The following is a 19008-nucleotide window of genomic DNA, read 5'->3' on the forward strand; positions in this document are numbered from 1 at the left end:
GTATCAAGAATGGTCCACCACCCAAAGGACATCCAGCCAACTTGAAACAACTGTGGGAAGCATTGGAGTCAACACGGGTCAGCATCCCCGTGGAATGCTTTCGACACCTTGTAGAGTCCATGCCATGACGAATTGAGGCTGTCTTGAGGGCAAAGGAGAGTTAGGAACACATTCCTAATATTGAGTTTAATGTTTGTACTCAGTGTATATAGCCTATATACAGCTTAGAAGCCCTTTATATATCCTGGTAACTGGTAGCTTGATAAAACATTTTCTTGAGACAAAAAAGTTTGGCTTTTCTCAGCACGAGGACATAGCCTGGAAGCCTACATTCTTCAGGTTTGATTAATGCACTTACCTAAAGTACTGTGCAGATGGGAATCGGTAAACAAGAAGTTTGAGATTATTGATGGTACATGGAAGAGACACATACCCACCCTGACTAAGGAGACTTGGCAAACTACAGGCAAATACCATTAACCCCTCTGACCTAGCCTGGTTAAAGCACAAGCAGATTCAGCTGTCAGGCTACAGTACACCCAATGGCACCCTAATCCCTATGTAGTGCACTACTTTTGACAGGGGCCCATAAGGCTTTGGTTTTGTAGAGAACATCTCCAATTTCTGTTTCCTTTACAAGGCCTATTTGAACTCTGGCATCCAGGAGATTGCCATGCGGGGTTTGATTTGTCAGTCCAGTTAGTCAGCTGGGAATAATGTATGCTAATTCATTTCTCCATTTAATGTTTAGCAAATAGTCCCCAGAACAACTAGGTTCATCATTCCAAGAGCTGAGGAGTGCAATGTAAATGTTCTCACTTTGATATCTAGAATAACCATATTTAAAAAAAAATATGCATTGCAGACAATCAATTCTTCACACAAACAACCACTAAAATGTCAAGATATTCCCTAGTATTGGCTGCATATATCCAATTAAGATGATTTAAGTCTCAAAGTGCATTTGAAGAAACTCCTGAGACTCAAACAAAAAAAAAACGCCCGGAGAGTAAAGAAAGTTCAAAGTCTCTAAGTCGCGAGTCATCGGCTTATTAAATATGTATAAATAACGTTTTTTTTAAAGAACTGCTTCAAATGACTTAAAATTGTAATGAGATTGGAAAAGGGTCGGAAACAGAAAACTGTCACATCTATCCATGCCTTTTCTTTTAATGATTACACCTGAGTGCTTCGTCACAGATACTTTAAACATTCTTTTCTGTTATTTACGACTTCATATTCCAGTGTGTGTGTAAGGAAGACATCATACTCAAACAGTAACTCCAATAAGAATTGCAACATTCTTTTGTCAACGCAAACTTGAATGTTGTGAGAATTCTGTGCAACTTCTGGCGTGTGTTTACTGTGAACACTGAGGCTGTACCTGCTTTCATTTACTGTTAACAGTGGCCAAGTAAGCTACTGTGGCTATTTGATCATCATGTAGGCCTACCAGAGTGGCCTATCCTCAAAAACAACAGAGAAAAATGCATCCCATAACATTTTAACATGGAAATAGCTGTTAAGCCTACAGTAGCAGCCAATGTGTGGTGTTCAATGAAGACCTACATTCCATGAGACTTTTGAAGAAAAAAAAACTGTTTCTCCACTTGTTCTTCAGACAAGGTGGTGATTGAAAATGTTGTGCTTTTTTATGCAATAAACCACTTTACAAAATAAAATGCATTATTACTCCCATACCATTATTACAAAGAATCAGACAAATTATGCTACCCTCTGCCTATTGGCTACTTAGTTTTATTCAAGACCCTATCAAATTAGAACACTGCTCCTTTAAAGAAAAAAAATGAATGCTGCAGTCTGATGGGAGCTGCCAGTGCAGTTTAGAGGAAACATTGCCTACCGTATGTATATCTCAAACTCTTTGAAAGGTAAGTAACTCCAATACAAATTGCAACATTCTTTAGTCTATTCAAGTCAGGTTGACTGGTCCTCTTGAATTAATGCAGTACAACAACAAAAACACATGAGTATACACTGCATGGTGGACTGGAGCTGAGTAAGTGGACATCATTCATTACCTTGGCACTGGAATCCTTGCTTTCCAAATCCCCTGTAAAAAGAGAGGAGTGAGAGGAATGAAATAGCAAATAGCATGGAAACCGACAGATACAAACACGTTAGTAATATCAAGCAGAAACAGCAGTTTTCTCCAAGACTCCGAGTCAAAAAAGCAAGTAGCCTAAAACTGTTTAAGGTGTTTCCCAAGGATCATTACACATTACTTAGGATTTTAGCGGCCATAGGTCGTAACTGTAAAATTCTGTTCACTCACTCAAGGTGACATATCTCTGTAGCTATCAATACATAGTCAAGCAAACACACACCACCTTGAAAAGAGGAAGGTTGGTCAACATGGGTGGGTCTTCAACCACCCGAATAGTTACCACTTGTTACTTGTGTTTCGGTTTAAGAGCCTATATAGTTCGTTGGCAGTAAGTTATTTCAAAATATGTATCAAAAACATGAGTTTTGACTAGGAGAAATACAACTTTTACAACTTGTAACAAACATCAAAGTAGGCGCGCTGTCACAATCCCAATGCACACGGCGAATCTAGCCCACCGTAGGCAGAACGGATTCATTTACTTTGGACTTGCATTGAGGCACATTACAGTCAAATGTTGGCTTTAAGGACGTCCAGCTTTGGCGTGGTAGACCAACCATTCCAGTAAGGAAAGTATACGTAACCGTGCAGCACAGTTCGCTATGTAGGGAAAGTGACAACCGAATAGCTGGTTGAGAAGACAGCGGAGTTCTCAAACATTCAACAGGCAGAGGCCGTCTGGAGAGGGGAAAGGCGCTTACCAGATAAAGTCGGTACAGTGGCTACAAAAAGTCGGCTGCTTGAAGAACCTCGCAGTGAATTTGTGGTCCTTCACTTCATGGACGTTCTTCTGCCTCAACGCTCCTTTACGAGCAAACCCTTTCGCGAAGTCCCCGGTCCCCTCGTTGAATTGCGTAACATCAGCCATAGTCACACACAACAACAAAAAAAGAGCAACGTTATTTCTCTCTATCTAATGTGTATATATACCTATTCAATCAAATGTTGCCACTGAGCAGGAGAGGCGACCACACTGTACTATCTATGAGCTTTCCCAAGCTGTCGCTACAACTACTTTTACTGACGGCTCCACAATGAGCGCTTTGCTTCCGTCTTTCACTTGAGCTGACGTCACCAATGATTCGCCTGGAGGGAGGGCTGTTGGAATTTGGAAGATTGGAGCGTCATCCAGTGGCGTAAAAAATACTGGCACATGTTTGGGTTCAACCTAGTTATTTGAAGAGAAACGACATCTCAGTCATATCGTAGTCAGTGCTTGACTTGGCTCAAATGTGTTTCTTCTTGAGTTCCTGCACCTAAATGAAAACAGAGCCGGCACCCAAAATGAGTAGCTATTTCGCCTAATTCAAAGCACTGATCATAGTCATCGCATTTTTTAAAATCCATTATCAATTTGTTATGTGTGGTTTATTCATTTGTTCTGAAGTCTTTAGGGACGGTTCAACATTTACTGTGGGGGGGAGGATCATATTTTCACATGACCCTTCCCTAATGTTTACATACAAATAACTACTGCCCTACAAAGGCAACACAGTTGTTTTTACTGCAAAATCTGACTTCGAAGTCTTTTTCTGTTTAGACAGACATCAATTTCTGATACACCATGATGTATTCTGATCAACTGGCTTAGTTTCCTGACAGAAGAACAAATACCACATTAATCAGATAATACCTGGCTATTACAACAGATCAAATATTTTTTACCAAATTCGTGGTTACTGTGTTTTGCCTATGTAGGGCAGTGTAGCGACACCTGTGTTTATAAATGTGGATATTGACTTTGCACTTCAGCGTTCTTTTGTTGCACTGTCAACGACTGAGGGTTCGCCGACCACCACAGATGAGCCCACTCTCTCTTCCTATTTCATTAGGCTTACACTATGATCAGAGTCAACTGAAGACAATGATCAAGCTAGCGGGAAATCAGATTATCAACATTTTGATGTCATATTTAGAATTATATAAAATATATGTAACGGATTTCCCACCAACAGGTTTCTGTGGATCTGTGCGTCACATAACCAATAAACAAAGCGTACCAACCTCAGGCGCTTCAATATCATGGTTTGCGTATTCAACACCACAATAGATAGACCATGTCAATCCCGGAAAACTTAAAATATATCCCTCCCAACTTGTAGGCTTACCCAGTATAGAAGGCTTGGCTTGACAATCTCTGAATGTCATTAAACCTTTTTGTGTTTCCGTTCATCAAATTGCCACTGCACAGTTTGGATTGATTGATTGTTTTGTCAATTAAAAACGTATTTCCACTGTGGTCCCTATTTTTTTTTTTACACCAATACACTACCGGTCAAAAGTTTTAAAACACCTACTCATTTAAGGGTTTTTCTTTATTTTTACTATTTTCTACATTGCAGAATAATAGTGAAAACATCAAAGCTATGAAATAAGACATGGAATTATGTAACCAAAAAAGTGTTAAACCAATCAAATGTATATTTATATTTGAGATTCTTCAAATAGCCACCCTTTGCCTTGATGACAGCTTTGCACACTCTTGGCATTCTCTCAACCAGCTTCACCGGGAATGCTTTCCCAACAGCCTTGAGGGAGTTCCCACATATGCTGAGCACTTGTTGGTTGCTTTTCCTTCATTCTGCGGTCCAACTCATTCCAAACCATCTCAATTTCGTTGAGGTCTGGGGATTATGGAGGCCAGGACATCTGATGCAGCACTCCATCACTCTCCTCCTTGGTAAAATAGCCCTTACACAGCCTGGAGGTGTCCTGGGTCATTGTCCTGTTGAAAAACAAACGATAGGCCCACTAAGCGCAAACCAGATGGGATGGCATATCGCTGCAGAATGCTGTGGTAGCCATGCTGGTTAAGTGAACCTTGAATTCTGAACCTTGAATGTGAACCGTGAATTGTTTGATGGTGGGAAATACACATGCAGAGATCATCCGTTCTCCCACACCACGTCTCTCACAAAGACATGGCGTTTGGAACCAAAAATCTCAAATTTGGACTCCAGACCAAAGGACAAATTTCCACTGGTCTAATGTCCATTGCTCATGTTTCTTGGCCCAAGCAAGTCTCTTCTTCTTATTGGTGACCTTTATTAGTGGTTTCTTTGCAGCAATTTGACCACGAAGACCTGATTCACACAGTCTCCTCTGAACAGTTGATGTTGAGATGTGTCTTACTTGAACTCTGTGAAGCATTTATTTGGGCTGCAATTTCTGAGGCTGGTAACTCTCATGAACTTAACTCTGGGTCTTCCATTCCTGTGGCGGTCCTCATGAGAGCCAGTTTCATCATAGTGCTTGATGGTTTTTGCGACTGCTCTTGAAGAAACTTTCAAAGTTCTTGAAATTTTCCCTATTGACTGACCTTCATGTCTTAAAGTAATGATAGACTGTTGTTTCTCTTTGCTTATTTGAGCTGTTCTTGCCATAATATGGACTTGGTCTTTTACCAAATAGGGCTATCTTCTGTATACCCCCCTACCTTGCCACAACACAACTGATTGGCTCAAATGCATTAAGAAGGAAAGAAATTCAAAAAATTCACTTTTAACAAGGCACACCTGTTAATTGAAATGCATTCCAGGTGACTACCTCATGAAGCAGGTTGAGAGAATGCCAAGAGTGTGCAAAGCTGTCATCAAGGCAAAGGATGGCTACTTTACAGAATCTCAAATATAACATATATAACACTTTTTTTGGTTACTACATGATGCCATTTGTGTTATATCATAGTTTTGATGTCTTCACTATTATTCTACAATGTAGAAAATAGTAAAAATAAAGAAAAACACTTGAATTAGTAGGCCTTCTAAAACTTTTGACTGGTAGTGTACGTACACAAATAGATACATACATAGATACAGACAAAAAAAAGGTTATACTGTTCCCACATTAGCCAGATTTTGACATTCTTTTAAAAAGTGGTTATGGTTGGTATGGCTTTGAGTTGCTGTGGTAGTTTGTTCCACTCAGCAACGCCGGTATATTAAATTGCGTTCTTACCCGATATACTATTTTTATACTTAAAACAGTGAATATTAGTCTTTGCCTATCGTATTATACTGGATAACATCACTAACAAATGAAAAATATTTGGATAGGTACCCAGGGGCTGAGTCTGTGATAATGCTGTGGACTAGAACACATTTAATTAATCGTACTCTTTTTTTTTTTTTCAGATAGCCAGGCTAGCTGCTTAAAATGCTCGACATCCAAATGAGTATGAGTGGGGAGTACAATTCTCACAAGGTTGTTTTGTCTGGTCTGTAGCTTATTTATTTTTTATGTTTGGTGCTGCTGGTGAACCAAAATGCAGGCATAATCAAAGTGACACTGGAGTCTTTAGGGTGTCTATAGCTAGGTTTCCATCCAATTGGCAACAGATTTTCATGCTATTATGCTCAAATCTGCATAAAAACAATATGTACATTTTCCTATCAGACTTGTTGCGGATACATATCTGTGCATTTAAATAGGTAGTGCACATAAAAATACCTTTTCGGTTAAATTACCATGTACCGAATAATTACCATGTAGCATCGCATTTTAAACTCTAGGCCTAATGATGGATGTGTCACAAAAAAAATTGTAAGCCTAATAAACTGCATGCTTTCCTGAATCCTAGTGGGAGGACCACACAACATATCACATGACTCCCAAGTTTACTTCAATATGATAGTTATTTTACCAATATAAAAGCATTTCCAACGCCATTTCTCGAATAACGAATTTTAATGATGCAAAAAGAACCCACCATGTCTAGCGTATTTTGTTCGGTCAACATTTCCCAATGAATGTGCTGTTACCATTTTGTTTTTATCCATCATGTACTTGACTCGCATAAAAAGGTTGGCTGGATACCTGGTTAATGTCAAGCCATTTTGAGAACGCAGGAATTTTGATCGAACGTGAGTATGCCTGCGGAAGACTTATGTAGCCTAATCAGATTGAAACATTGTGACTGGTTGTGTTTATGCCACGTATAACAGGTAATACATATTAAAAGTTAAATGAGAAATATTTAGGTTGTATTGAAAGGGTTAGATTCTATGTGCGTGAGGAATAGCCGCTCTGATTGGAAAGGAATGCGTGTTGAACTTTCGTGAATAACTGGGAGCATACGTGGCCACATTATTATAGGACGATTTTGGAGAATGATGATCTGCAACAGACTCACTATCAGGAAAAAAAAAATACAGCCAGACTGGCCTGCTACTGTTCCTCTTTAGACCAGTATAAACTATCGAGAGTAGATCCACTTGGAATTAAATGTTCAAATCACAGGGATTTTGCGTCTTTATTCTAATGACATGTTCACTGCAGCCTATTGTAGGACGTTGTAATCACTTTAAAACTATGAAGAAATTATTGATTGCATTGTAGTGTTGTAGGATACTTGTATTGTCCCGAAACAAGATCAATAAGGGAGTCACGCCCGGATCTGTTTCACCTGACTTTGTGATTGTCTCCACGCACCTCCAGGTGTCACCCGTTTTCCCCATTAGTCCCTGGGTATTTATTCCGGTTGTTCCCTGTTTATCTGTGGCTCGTTCAAGTCAACCAGCGTGGTTTTCCGTGCGCCTGATGTTTCCTTATCGCGTTTTTGCTAGTCCCCCCGGTTTTGACCCTTGCCTGCCCTGACCATACTGCCTGCCCTGACCATACTGCCTGCCCTGACCTTGAACCTCCTGCCCTGACCTTGAACCTCCTGCCCTGACCTTGAACCTCCTGCCCTGACCTTGAACCTCCTGGACTCTGACCGTGTTTATGCTCTTTTGCCTGTCCACGACCATTCTCTTGCCTGCCCCTTGGATAATAAATAGCAGAGACTCGAACCATCTGCCTCCCGTGGGGTTGCCATGTGCCCTTATAAAGACGTTTTGAGCCATCTGCCTCCCATGGCGTCGCCATGTGCCCTTATAAAGACGTTTTGAGCCATCTGCCTCCCATGGCGTCGCCATGTGCCCTTATAAAGACGTTTTGAGCCATCTGCCTCCCGTGGCGTCGCCATGTGCCCTTATAAAGACGTTTTGAGCCATCTGCCTCCCGTGGCGTCGCCATGTGCCCTTATAAAGACGTTTTGAGCCATCTGCCTCCCATGGCGTCGCCATGTGCCCTGATAAAGACGTTTTGAGCTGCCTGTCTTTACTGTACTTTCATGCCGCAGTGATGCCTCTCCGCTGCCTATCAGCTATTCCTATTGCTTCTTGTCCATTTGTACTATAAATCGACGCAGCTTTGAATGCTTTTATGTGTGATATGATCGGTATTGCAGATCTGGACAAACGATCCACCTACCACTGTTGTCACTATGACTGGTGGCTATAGGGCGGGGGGGGGGGGGGGGGGGGAATAGACAGTCCCGCAGCATCATCTCAATTTGTGGACCTGTGGTATACTAAAAGTTAGCACGTGGGAAAGCGTATTAGGGAGGGTGCATGCAAGCAGATGAGGAAATATGGCTAGGATGGAAGAAATTGCATAGTAAAACCTGCAGAAGAGCGAATGGGGGGAAAAATTGACTACCCTGTGTCCTACTACTGTTGTCTGTGACCTCAGTGCTTTTCTCTGCCAATCCTTAAAAAGTATCTATGTCCCACTGTTGTCCTCGTATTTATGATTAGGTTATAGGCCTAAGCCGATCACATATTTGTCACTGTGTAACAAATAGTTAGCCTTGTAGCAGCCGTAAGGACAGGACTTCAGCAGAAGGCAAGACGGGTGTTAGTGCTCAAAGTGTTGATGTAAATAGTTGTCTTGGTGATCCGATGGTGCCATTGTAACGCTAAATATCAAGCTAATCCATTAGTAGTAGATTAACAGTATGCACATTGGGCAATAGCCAAAATAAATACCATCTGACTCAGGCGTAAACTGTCCTATCTGAACCACACAGGCAGGGCAAGACTGCACAGCCTCCCTCTTTTGAAATCAAATTCGAATGACAGTTAAAAAAAAAAAAAGTTTTGCATTAGTATTGCATGAATGAAACCTGCATTTCATACAGCTGCTACGTTTTATGATTCGTTGTCATTGTCGTGTGGGTGTACGTGTCTGTGTAGTGTGCTGAGTGAAAGTTATCCTTCAACTCAGAGTAAATATGCATGTGCTTTGAACTTTGGGTTCAATCGATTGGAAGCCTAATTCTGACGATCTCATTGGCTCAGACTTTCTGGGCTTTTGAACGGACCATCTACATTTTTCACCGTCCACTCCCCGAAAGAACGGACACAGTCTCTCTCAACCCTCCCCCAGAAGATGAACCCAACCTTGGCTTTGCTGCTGCTCTGTCAGCTTGCCTTGCATACGTCAGTGACATCCAAGAAAGGTACAGTGAAAGGGATTTAATTGAATGTGGTCATTTTTTTTCAATGACAAAATAGATATTACAGTGTTGGTTCACAAGATTCAGTGACCTATGCTTTAGCCGTATTTCGTCTTGTGTTTTTATATCATATACACCGTAACATTTCTCCTCAGTGTGTGGCCGTCCGCCTGTGACCGACGGTATCGATGCATTGGGTCTAAAGCGCGTGTATGAGATTGGAGAAGAGGTGACCCTGGCGTGCGAGCGTGGATACACACCTGGGACCGGCAAGACTGCCAGGATCACCTGCTCTGCCTCTGGAGAGTGGACCAAACTGGACCTTGTGTGTTCTCGTAAGCTCCACCCCGTTCGCAAAACATCCATTACACAATGTAAAGCATAAATCCACCTATGTTCACAAAAATTCAGGTAGATTGCTGGGTTTTCCACAAATCCTGGTTGGCGGATTCCAGATTTCTTGCTTATTAAGTCGCTGATTCAAGGAATCTTCCAACTGGGAATTTTGGGAATGTTTCTGAGAATTTTGGAACCTTAAAGTCACCTATACAGTACCATGGACAGTCCATACTTTAGCCAGGGCTAGGGATATAGGACCCCCTCCAAAACATTTTTTTACATGAAATGCATAAATTATATCCACATGAAGCTAATCAATTTTTTGACACAGCAAAGATGTGCCCTCTCCCCAAGCCTATGCAAAAGCCAGGGATGATTGACGTGCCATTCAAGAGTGTACTCAACTACACATGTGATGACGGGTGAGGGGAAATACAGTGCGGTTTAGTTCTGACTACATTTTGCTGACTCGCTGCATCTCAAGACCAATAAGAATGTGTGTTCTTCAGGTACGTCATGATAGGAGCCAATGAGAGCGTGTGTTTACACGATGGTACCCTCAGTGCACCACCACCAATGTGTAAAGGTATACTATACCTCCAGAACGTAACTTTGCTTTTCTCCACTGTTTGTCTAAATATGTCAACATAGTCTTGATTATTTAAAATATTTCTTCCCTGCAGCTGTGAGTTGTGCTCTGCCTCAAGCACCGAAGCATGGTAAAATTGTCTATGACAATAAGAAGTTCACTGGCAATGAAATCCAGTACGGACAGAGTTGGACGTATGAGTGTTTGCCGCCAAGAGCTCCCATTGGTAACGAGAGAGGATCGTGCCTGGCCAGTGGAAACGTGACTGAGCCACCGGTATGCAAGGGTAGGTGCAGACAGTGGCAGCACATGCCAAATGATTTGTCTGTTCCATCATGAACAAATCTCATTGGTTGAGAAGTTTTTGAGTGACATCTGGTGGAACCACTGATAAATTGATCTTATGGGGGCCCATTATTACATGGGTCTAGCCTTTTTGGAGCCCTATGTGAGATTTGGTTGCCCCTCCCAAATGGGGCAACCAATGGGGGGGGGGGGGGGGGGGATGGGAACCGCTGATGCCTGGAACCGGCCCTGACGATGATTCTGGTTAAAATGGTTTTTGTTAACTGTTCATCCACTCCAAGTGATGATAATTGATCAATTTGCATAATCCTGTCTTCCTCTGTTTATGCCTTAAATTATTTCTGTAATTTAGATTAATCCTGACAATATTGCATTGCTAATACACTTTCACTAGCCCATTACCTTTCTGACCTGTTGCAGAGGTGAGTTGCTCCATCCCACCAACGATAGACCATGGCATCATCACCTTTGCTGTGATGAGGGAGGCCGGCTACAAGGAGAAGGTCAAGTACCAGTGCCAGGAACACTACGTTCTGGACGGCTCTGAGGAAATACAGTGTCAGAATACAGGCAACTGGTCCGCTTTGCCTGTTTGTAGAGGTGAGTCCGTGTAGGGTGAAGTTGCCCTTAGACGCTGATCTTCTGTCAGTTTTGCATTTCCCCCGCTAAGGGTTAAGATTATGATTGGAGGAGGGGAAGCTGACCCTAGAGCTGTACATAGAGGCTGGTGGGAGAAGCTATAGGAGGATGAGCTCATTGTCATGGCTGGAATGGTTTAAATGGAACGGTATCAAACATATGGAAACCATGTTTGACTAGGTTCTGTCTATTCCATTCCAGCCATTGCAATGAGCATGACCTCCTATAGCTCCTCCCACCAGCCTCCTCTGCTGTGCATTGGGGAAAGTTCACACTTGAGTCATAGACCAGGTTGCACTGTTACTCTTGTGGGAATGTCCCTTGTGTGTGTCTGTATATCGAACCAGCTTGTTGACTTGCATGTGATTCGATGTGTATTCGCAACCATTTATTTCATATTTGGTGACTGCAATGATTGCGTAATGAGAGCACACTGTCGTTTGTGCCTTTTGAGCAAAGCACTGCATTCCCAAACCTTATCCGGGGTCGCTGCTGTGTGGCTGACCATGTGTTGCTCCCAACCTATTGTATATGTGGTGTTTCAGGTTTGGTACTGATACAGAGGAAAATGAAAAATGTCCATGATCTATTACATTTAATTCTATTCAATGCTAAACGGAGAGTCCTGTTGCTTTGCTTGTCCTCGCTTTACCGCAGCCCCCTGTAAAGTTAACATCAACAGAGGTCGCATCTTCTACAACGCCAAGAAGATCTGGATTGGTGATCTGAAACCCAATAGAGTCCTTCACGGGGAGCCTGTTGTGTTCTACTGTCTGAACAAGGAGTTGAAGTGTGGCATTCCAGTAGCAAGTCAGTGCATCGACGGCACACTCAATACCCCAGAATGCTTTAAAGGTGAGGCCCTTTGTGCCAAAATAACATGGTCACGTTCATTATGGCATGCAAGTTTTAAAACATTTTACTACGTAAATCGAAAATGGGTGTTTCTTACTGGACACGCGTCGGTAGTCTCTCCGTGTTTCAGTCCATTTTTATTCCGTTTGATGACAAATGAACACAACCCAGTAAAATGTGTTGTGGTCGCTGCCATCACATTTTCAAAGCTTCCCAAAGCTGTTTAGTTGAGCCCTTAATATTCTCACAACTAAATTGACAAATGTGTTTGTCTTGTCTTTCTCTTAGAACCAGGCAAGATGGAGTACACCCTCAAGCCCAAATCACTTCCATCTGAGATTGCGATGTGTCAAGCCGACCTAACAAAATAAACACCATATAAAGAGGATAAATATGGCAAATAAATTACAAATAAATATGACTTAAAAATATTAAAACATCTGTTTTAACAGTCTTTGACTCTGTGTCCAAATAATCCAGCCTTGCTTTTGCTAATAACCTGTTGATTATATCCATAACTTGAATGAGCCTGAATTTGATTGCCTGTAAAGTACATGTAACCTGAAAATGACACTAGATGTCAGTATAGGATTACAGTATTTGTCATCTCTGCTCATACACAAAGGGCACTGCAGTTTTGAGAGAAAAACAAGTTACTTTTTAACCAAGAGTAAACATACCTTTTTGTTTTGACTTGAACTCGATATCGGCTTGAACTCTTGCAATTTTGCAACAAGAACAACAAACAGAAGCTGTATGAGATTACAAATGTATTCTGTTCACAGATAAAAATCACACACACACAAATATTCATAGTATTAGGTCTGCGTGTGTAGATCTGCGTCATCTAGCCACATCAATGTTATACTGCTAGAATAGCTTCAGTCAACTTTATTGTACTACATAAATGGATCTGGCGACCATGATTTGGTGAAGAGTTACAGAAAACTGGTGATGTGTACTAGGAATGGGGGGTGGGGCAACGGTAAGGTTCACAAAGGTCTGGTGCTTTACGGTAAATTACGTAAATGGTAAAAGAGCCAGCGGTTGCCTCATTCGGCGTTGTCATCGACCCTTATCCAATTACCTCGAGAGCATAAAAAGTTGGGAGCTCCAACAACATTCAGATTCACATTTTTTTTACCCTTGAAACCAGAGAGGAGAGACTCTCCACACCACAGACGATGGCACCAAGTCTGTCTTTGCCGCTGCTCTGTCTGCTTGCCTTGTATACACCAGTGACAACCAAGAAAGGTATAGTATCTATTATTTACGGTCTCGACACTGAACAAAAATAGAAATGCAACAATTTAAACTGAGTTACAGTTCATATAAGGAAATCAGTCAATTGAAATAAATTCATTAGGTCCTAATCTATGGATTTCACAGATGTGCTGGTCACAGACACCTTTAAATAAAAATAAAATAATAATAATAGTATGGGCGTGAATCAGAAAACCAGTCAGTATCTTGTGTGACCACCATTTGCCTCATGCATTGAGACGCCATCTCCTTCGAATACAGGTGCTCAGGCTGTTGATTGTGGAATGTCGTCCCACGCCTCTTCAATGGCTTTGTGAAGTTGCTGGATATTGGCAGCGCCATTTCCTTCTAATAGAGTTGATCAGGCTGTTGATTGGAGTGTTGTCCCATGCCTCTTCAATGGCTTTGTGATATTGCTGGCGGGAACTGGAACATGTTGTCGTACATGTCGATTCAGAGCATTCCAAACATGCTCAATGGGATGACATGTCTGGTGAGTATGCAGGTCATGAAAGAACTGGGGCATTTTTTGTGTTCATTGTCCATCGCTTGTGCTTGTGCTTGCCCATACCATAACCCCACCACCACCATGGGCCACTCTGACAGCGTTGACATCAGCGAACCGCACGACGCCATACACGCCCGTTACAGTTGAAACCAGGATTCATTTTTTAAGTGCACACTTCTCCAGCATGCCAGTGGCCATCGAAGGTGAGCCTTTGCGCACTGAAGTCAGTTACGATGCCGAACTGCAGTCAGGTCAAGGCCCTGGTAAGGACGACGAGCATGCAGATGAGCTTCCCTGAGACAGTTTCTGACAGTTTGTGCGGAAATGATTTGGTTGTGCAAAACCACAATTTAATCAGCTGTCCGTGCGGCTGGTCTCAGACGATCCCGCAGGTTGTGGCGGTCCTGGGCTGACATGGTTACACGTGGTCTGCGGTTGTGAGGCCGGTTGGATGTACTGCCAAACTCTCTAAAAAAAGACATTGGAAGCAGCTTATGGTAGCAAAATGAACATTCAATTGCACACTCCCTCAACTTGAGACATCTGTGACATTATGTTGTGTGACAAAACTGTGGATTTCAGAGTGGCCTTTTATTGTCCCCAGCGTAAGGTGCACCTGTGTAATGATAGCTTCTTGATGTGCCACACCTGTCAGGTGGATGGATTATCTTGGCAAAGGACAAATGCTCACTAACGGGGATGTGAACAAATTAATGCAATACATTTCAGAGAAATACGATTTTTGTGCATATGAAAGACTCATGAAACATAGGAGCAACACTTTACATGTTGCGTTTGTATTTTTGTTCATTTTATGCTCCAGTGTTTTGACCTCTTGATTTCAGAAGCCTTTTGTGTTTCTGCGCTGTATGCTGTTCAATATTCCTCCGTACTCTCAGTGAGCATGTTGTCAGAGTGTGTTGAGACAAATGGGCTTGTGTCATGTTGACCAATACTTTCAGTTACTGTAAGCTGAAAGGAAAAATACACTTTATTTTAATAGTCCACCTACCTTTTTATGCGCAACAAACTATCACTAGTTATTACGTAAAATGTCAACAGAATGTCAGGGGAGTTGCACGGGCACTTCTTTGGTTAATCTATATGTTTTTTTCTGTGTCCGTGTGTGTGTGTGTGTGTGTGTTTTATTGACCCGTCCCTTTGCTTGTCTGCCCCCTCAGAATGTGGCCGCCCGCCCCTGGGTGACGGTATGGAACTGGAGGGGCTCCAGAGGGTGTACTCCCCCGGAGACGAGGTGGTGCTGTTGTGTAAACGAGGGTACACACCCACCTCAGGCTCTCGCACAATCAGCTGCAATGCTAGCGGAGACTGGACCAAGTCTAGACTCACGTGCTCAAGTAGGACGCTTTTATAAAGTTTGACCTGAAACAATATCAATATCAATTGATACTCAGTACATTGCAAGTATTATCAGTTGATACTCAGTACATTGCAAGTATTATCAGTTGATACTCAGTACATTGCAAGTATTATCAGTTGATACTCAGTACATTGCAAGTATTATCAGTTGATACTCAGTACATTGCAAGTATTATCAGTTGATACTCAGTACATTGCAAGTATTATCAGTTGATACTCAGTACATTGCAAGTATTATCAGTTGATACTCAGTACATTGCAAGTATTATCAGTTGATACTCAGTACATTGCAAGTATTATCAGTTGATACTCAGTACATTGCAAGTATTATCAGTTGATACTCAGTACATTGCAAGTATTATCAGTTGATACTCAGTACATTGCAAGTATTATCAGTTGATACTCAGTACATTGCAAGTATTATCAGTTGATACTCAGTACATTGCAAGTATTATCAGTTGATACTCAGTACATTGCAAGTATTATCAGTTGATACTCAGTACATTGCAAGTATTATCAATTGATACTCAGTACATTGCAAGTATTATCAGTTGAGATTCAATATGTTACAATGAGGATCAGTTGATGCTCGTATTGATGGAACTGTTGAGCAATGCTGACTGACTCTCTTTTTCTTTTTTCACTTCTGATGCAGCAAAGAGTTGCTCTCTCCCAGAAGCGCTGGGCCATGGAGACATGGAGTTTGTGGACATTGTCTATCAGAGTGTCATCAACTACACCTGCCACGAGGGGTATGGGGAATAGTATTTACAAATTCCATTCTAGCGTTTCGTTGACGACTGGCCACCTCTCCGTGCTGTCAAAGTCGATAACATGTTATTGTATCAAACACATGTGAAGTAGGTCAAAGTTGAAATCACTGTATACCCTACACCTATTATAGTCTGTACTTTATGTTATTTTATTTTTTTAGTACATAATTTGATAGATTACGGTAATGTTGTCTACAGGTATACCCTGCAAGGAGCCAGTACCATTGAGTGCTTGTACGACGGACAATGGAGTGATCCCCCACCGACGTGCACACGTAGGTGTCTGCCTTATACTGAAATACATAGCTGCTCTAGCACTGAGCACTAATGATTCAACATGATCTCACATTGATAAATGCATACAAACTCACATTGATACGTGCAAGCCTATAAGCACAATGTAAACGTGGCCGTATTGCTGTAATTGTGAAGAGCATTCTACGATGTGTAAAACGGAGATTTGAATAATTGCTTTACTGTAGACTATGCTACTCATATGTTACATCGTCTGTCTCTGATTTAATATATAGAGAGAATATCACGTATTTCAATCAAATGTGCGTGATTTAATGAGCATGTGAATGAAATCTCTCCCCTCTGTTAGCGGTGACGTGTGGTCTTCCTCCAATACCTAAATATGGGAAAATGGTCTACGACAGAAAGTTGACAGGCGAAACGATTGTGTTTGGTTTTGGGGGGACCTATGAGTGTTTCCCTCCACTTGTCCTCATAGGCAGTGAGAGGGGATCGTGCAGCACTGACGGAAACTGGACTGAGCCACCAGAATGTAAATGTAGGTACAGTGTTATGAGTCAAAGGCTCTAATCTGTTGTATTGCTAGGGCGGCAGGTAGCCTAGAGCAGGGATGGGCAACACCCCCCCCCCCCCCCCCCCCCCCACACACACACACACACACACACACACACACACACAAAATAAAGGTTATTTACTATAAAAAATATTTTTAAAAAGCAAACATATATATATTGGTACTCAGGCCTACAAAGAGGCCAGTTGCCCATCCCTGGGTTAGGGCGTTGGGCCAGTAACCAAATGGTCGCTGGTTTGAATACCCAAGCCAACAAGGTGAAAAATCTGTCGATGTGCCCTTGAGCAAGGCACTTAACCCTAACTTGCTCCAGGAGCGCTGTATGTGACAATAAAATATCTTTATTTTTATTGCTGAGCACTTCATGTCACCTTTAGAAATTCGTAACTTTAGTTCGTGAACGTTTGTAAGCTGAGGGGGATGGTTATTGGCTTGTGGAACCGTTTATTTGTTTTAGTTTTGGCCAGATATGTCTGTGATACCTCTGAGGAAATGAAATACAAATTGCACCTTTTCGTGTGGTAATAAATGACAAGTGATTTGCTTTGTGGACGACGTTAAAGTGGTATTCTGAACACACACTAACCCTGATTGACCTCTGTTTGTTTCCAGTGGTGACCTGTTCAGCTCCAACAGGCATCAACAATGGCTACATGACCAATACTGACAAGAGGGAGTACGGCTTCAAGGAGACTGTCAAATATGGATGTAATGTAGACTATGTCCTGGATGGGCCTGTGGAGGTTGAATGTCTTAAAACAGGGGATTGGTCAAAGGAGCCAGTTTGCAGGGGTAGGACCACTGATTTTGTGGCAATTTTGTATTTTGTTTAACCAAACTTATTTGGTAACCTGTCAAATCGGTGTTTTTGAATAGCTGAATGTTGCTGTTTTTTGAAATTCTAAATAGTAATATCCACCTAGCTCCCTGAGCCAATACTATAATTATTGATCATAATTTCACTCTTTGTTCCACAGCTTCCTGCAAGGTAGGTATTAAAAGAGGACGCATCCTTTACAATGGAAATAAATTTTGGATAGGGGATTTCGAGCCCAATAGAATCTCGCATGCGGACGTCGTCTCGGTCTATTGTATGAACAAGGAGAAGAAGTGTGGCTATGCAGTGTCAACCCAATGCATCAATGGAAAACTCAACATCCCAGAATGCTTTGAAGGTGAGACTAGATTGCAAGCATTTTTTTCTTGTTGGTTATTTTCTATATAAAACAACATTAACCATCAGGTCTTCATGATATCTGTGTGTGTTTTCCTTTCTAGAACCAAGTGCGATTCCATATCAATTAAAATATGGTTCCCTGCCATCTGAGATAGCCCAGTGCTGAAACGCTGTGCATGACAAAGCAAATTGAGACCAAGAACATTGATTGCCTGTGAATTAAATGTCATGTGTATTTCTATGTAATGCTATCCATTTGTTCTTCGGGAATAATTTTTCTGTAGAGAACTAATTTTACGATGAATAAAATATACTGTTTGCTTGTATCTTTGTAGATGACTTGACCCAACATCTTACTCAATACTTGCAAAACAACAGCATAAACTCAATTTCCAAATGATGTCACATGATGTCAGTGTTGTGCAGCTGTGAGATACTCTGTCAGGTCAAGTGGTCAGGAAAAACTCAAACATGCACGCACACACACTCAACTCAAACCCATTGCTACACCACACACACTAAATACACACCAAACTCATTGCTACACCACACACTAAAAAAACACAACTCATTACTACACCACACTAAATACACACCAAACGCATTGCTACACCACACACACACACTAAATACACACCAAACTCATTGCTACACCACACACACACTGTCAACAGACAACACAAGTCAGCTCCCAAAATATACATTTCTACTACAAAACTGAACTCTACCTTCCTATCCAGTGATTCATATTAAAACCATACAGTCGACTGCAAGCCGGCCACAGTGCAACCCTGTCCCGTTTACCCAAACCGCTTTGCATGTCAATTCTAACGGAGATTAGCAGAGGACCCCCCCCCCCCCCCTGCTGCTCTTGCCCCGCTATGCGGTTAGTTTGATCCTCTGTCCTTGGCCCATCAGCCGGTGGTCAGAACTATTCCCCCCC

At 41.9% G+C, this 19008-nt stretch overlaps 3 protein-coding genes across 4 annotated transcripts in view; 2 read left to right on the top strand and 1 right to left on the bottom strand.

The window, feature by feature from the left end:
* Positions 1 to 3199, bottom strand: part of LOC109865703 (protein kinase C alpha type-like) — a 210029-nt gene extending 206830 nt beyond the window's left edge. Inside the window, exons 1-2 of the mRNA XM_020454088.2 lie at positions 2830 to 3199; positions 2043 to 2074 (exon numbers count right to left, since the gene is read on the bottom strand). Of these exons, the coding sequence (XP_020309677.1) occupies positions 2043 to 2074; positions 2830 to 2996 (199 nt within the window). The 5' untranslated portion in view covers positions 2997 to 3199. The remainder of the gene's footprint in view (positions 1 to 2042; positions 2075 to 2829) is intronic.
* On the top strand, positions 1791 to 12588 carry LOC109865704 (beta-2-glycoprotein 1). Of its 2 annotated transcripts, none has more exons than XM_031799241.1 (9): positions 1791 to 1892; positions 9250 to 9410; positions 9563 to 9742; positions 10078 to 10168; positions 10256 to 10332; positions 10430 to 10621; positions 11062 to 11241; positions 11938 to 12135; positions 12424 to 12588. In XM_031799241.1, exons 2-9 carry the CDS (start codon positions 9341 to 9343, stop codon positions 12504 to 12506), a joined length of 1071 nt encoding a protein of 356 aa, XP_031655101.1. In that variant the 5' UTR covers positions 1791 to 1892; positions 9250 to 9340; the 3' UTR covers positions 12507 to 12588. The 2 variants fall into 2 exon arrangements, with proteins under 2 accessions (XP_031655101.1, XP_020309678.1); XM_020454089.2 differs by lacking the exon at positions 1791 to 1892 and adding an exon at positions 6812 to 6990.
* A 333-nt stretch (positions 12589 to 12921) lies between these two features.
* Positions 12922 to 18391, top strand: LOC109865705 (beta-2-glycoprotein 1). The gene is made up of 8 exons (XM_020454090.2): positions 12922 to 13389; positions 15088 to 15264; positions 15942 to 16038; positions 16258 to 16334; positions 16664 to 16852; positions 17501 to 17680; positions 17866 to 18063; positions 18167 to 18391. The coding sequence occupies exons 1-8, from the start codon at positions 13320 to 13322 to the stop codon at positions 18229 to 18231; spliced, it is 1053 nt and encodes a 350-aa protein (XP_020309679.1). The 5' UTR covers positions 12922 to 13319; the 3' UTR covers positions 18232 to 18391.
* The last annotated feature ends 617 nt before the right edge of the window (positions 18392 to 19008 follow it).

Source organism: Oncorhynchus kisutch, linkage group LG20, assembly GCF_002021735.2.
Source record: "Oncorhynchus kisutch isolate 150728-3 linkage group LG20, Okis_V2, whole genome shotgun sequence".
Taxonomy (NCBI): domain Eukaryota; kingdom Metazoa; phylum Chordata; class Actinopteri; order Salmoniformes; family Salmonidae; genus Oncorhynchus; species Oncorhynchus kisutch.

What these genes read in the sequence shown, in the direction of transcription:
- LOC109865705 (XM_020454090.2), top strand. Translation starts at nt 13,320, where the DNA reads ATGGCACCAAGTCTGTCTTTGCCGCTGCTCTGTCTGCTTGCCTTGTAT. An exon ending in GTCTAGACTCACGTGCTCAA is followed by an intron (nt 15,265 to 15,941) that starts GTAGGACGCTTT and finishes CTTCTGATGCAG; the next exon opens with CAAAGAGTTGCTCTCTCCCA. An exon ending in TCCCCCACCGACGTGCACAC is followed by an intron (nt 16,335 to 16,663) that starts GTAGGTGTCTGC and finishes CCCCTCTGTTAG; the next exon opens with CGGTGACGTGTGGTCTTCCT.
- LOC109865704 (XM_031799241.1), top strand. Translation starts at nt 9,341, where the DNA reads ATGAACCCAACCTTGGCTTTGCTGCTGCTCTGTCAGCTTGCCTTGCAT. An exon ending in ACCACCACCAATGTGTAAAG is followed by an intron (nt 10,333 to 10,429) that starts GTATACTATACC and finishes TCTTCCCTGCAG; the next exon opens with CTGTGAGTTGTGCTCTGCCT. An exon ending in CGCTTTGCCTGTTTGTAGAG is followed by an intron (nt 11,242 to 11,937) that starts GTGAGTCCGTGT and finishes GCTTTACCGCAG; the next exon opens with CCCCCTGTAAAGTTAACATC.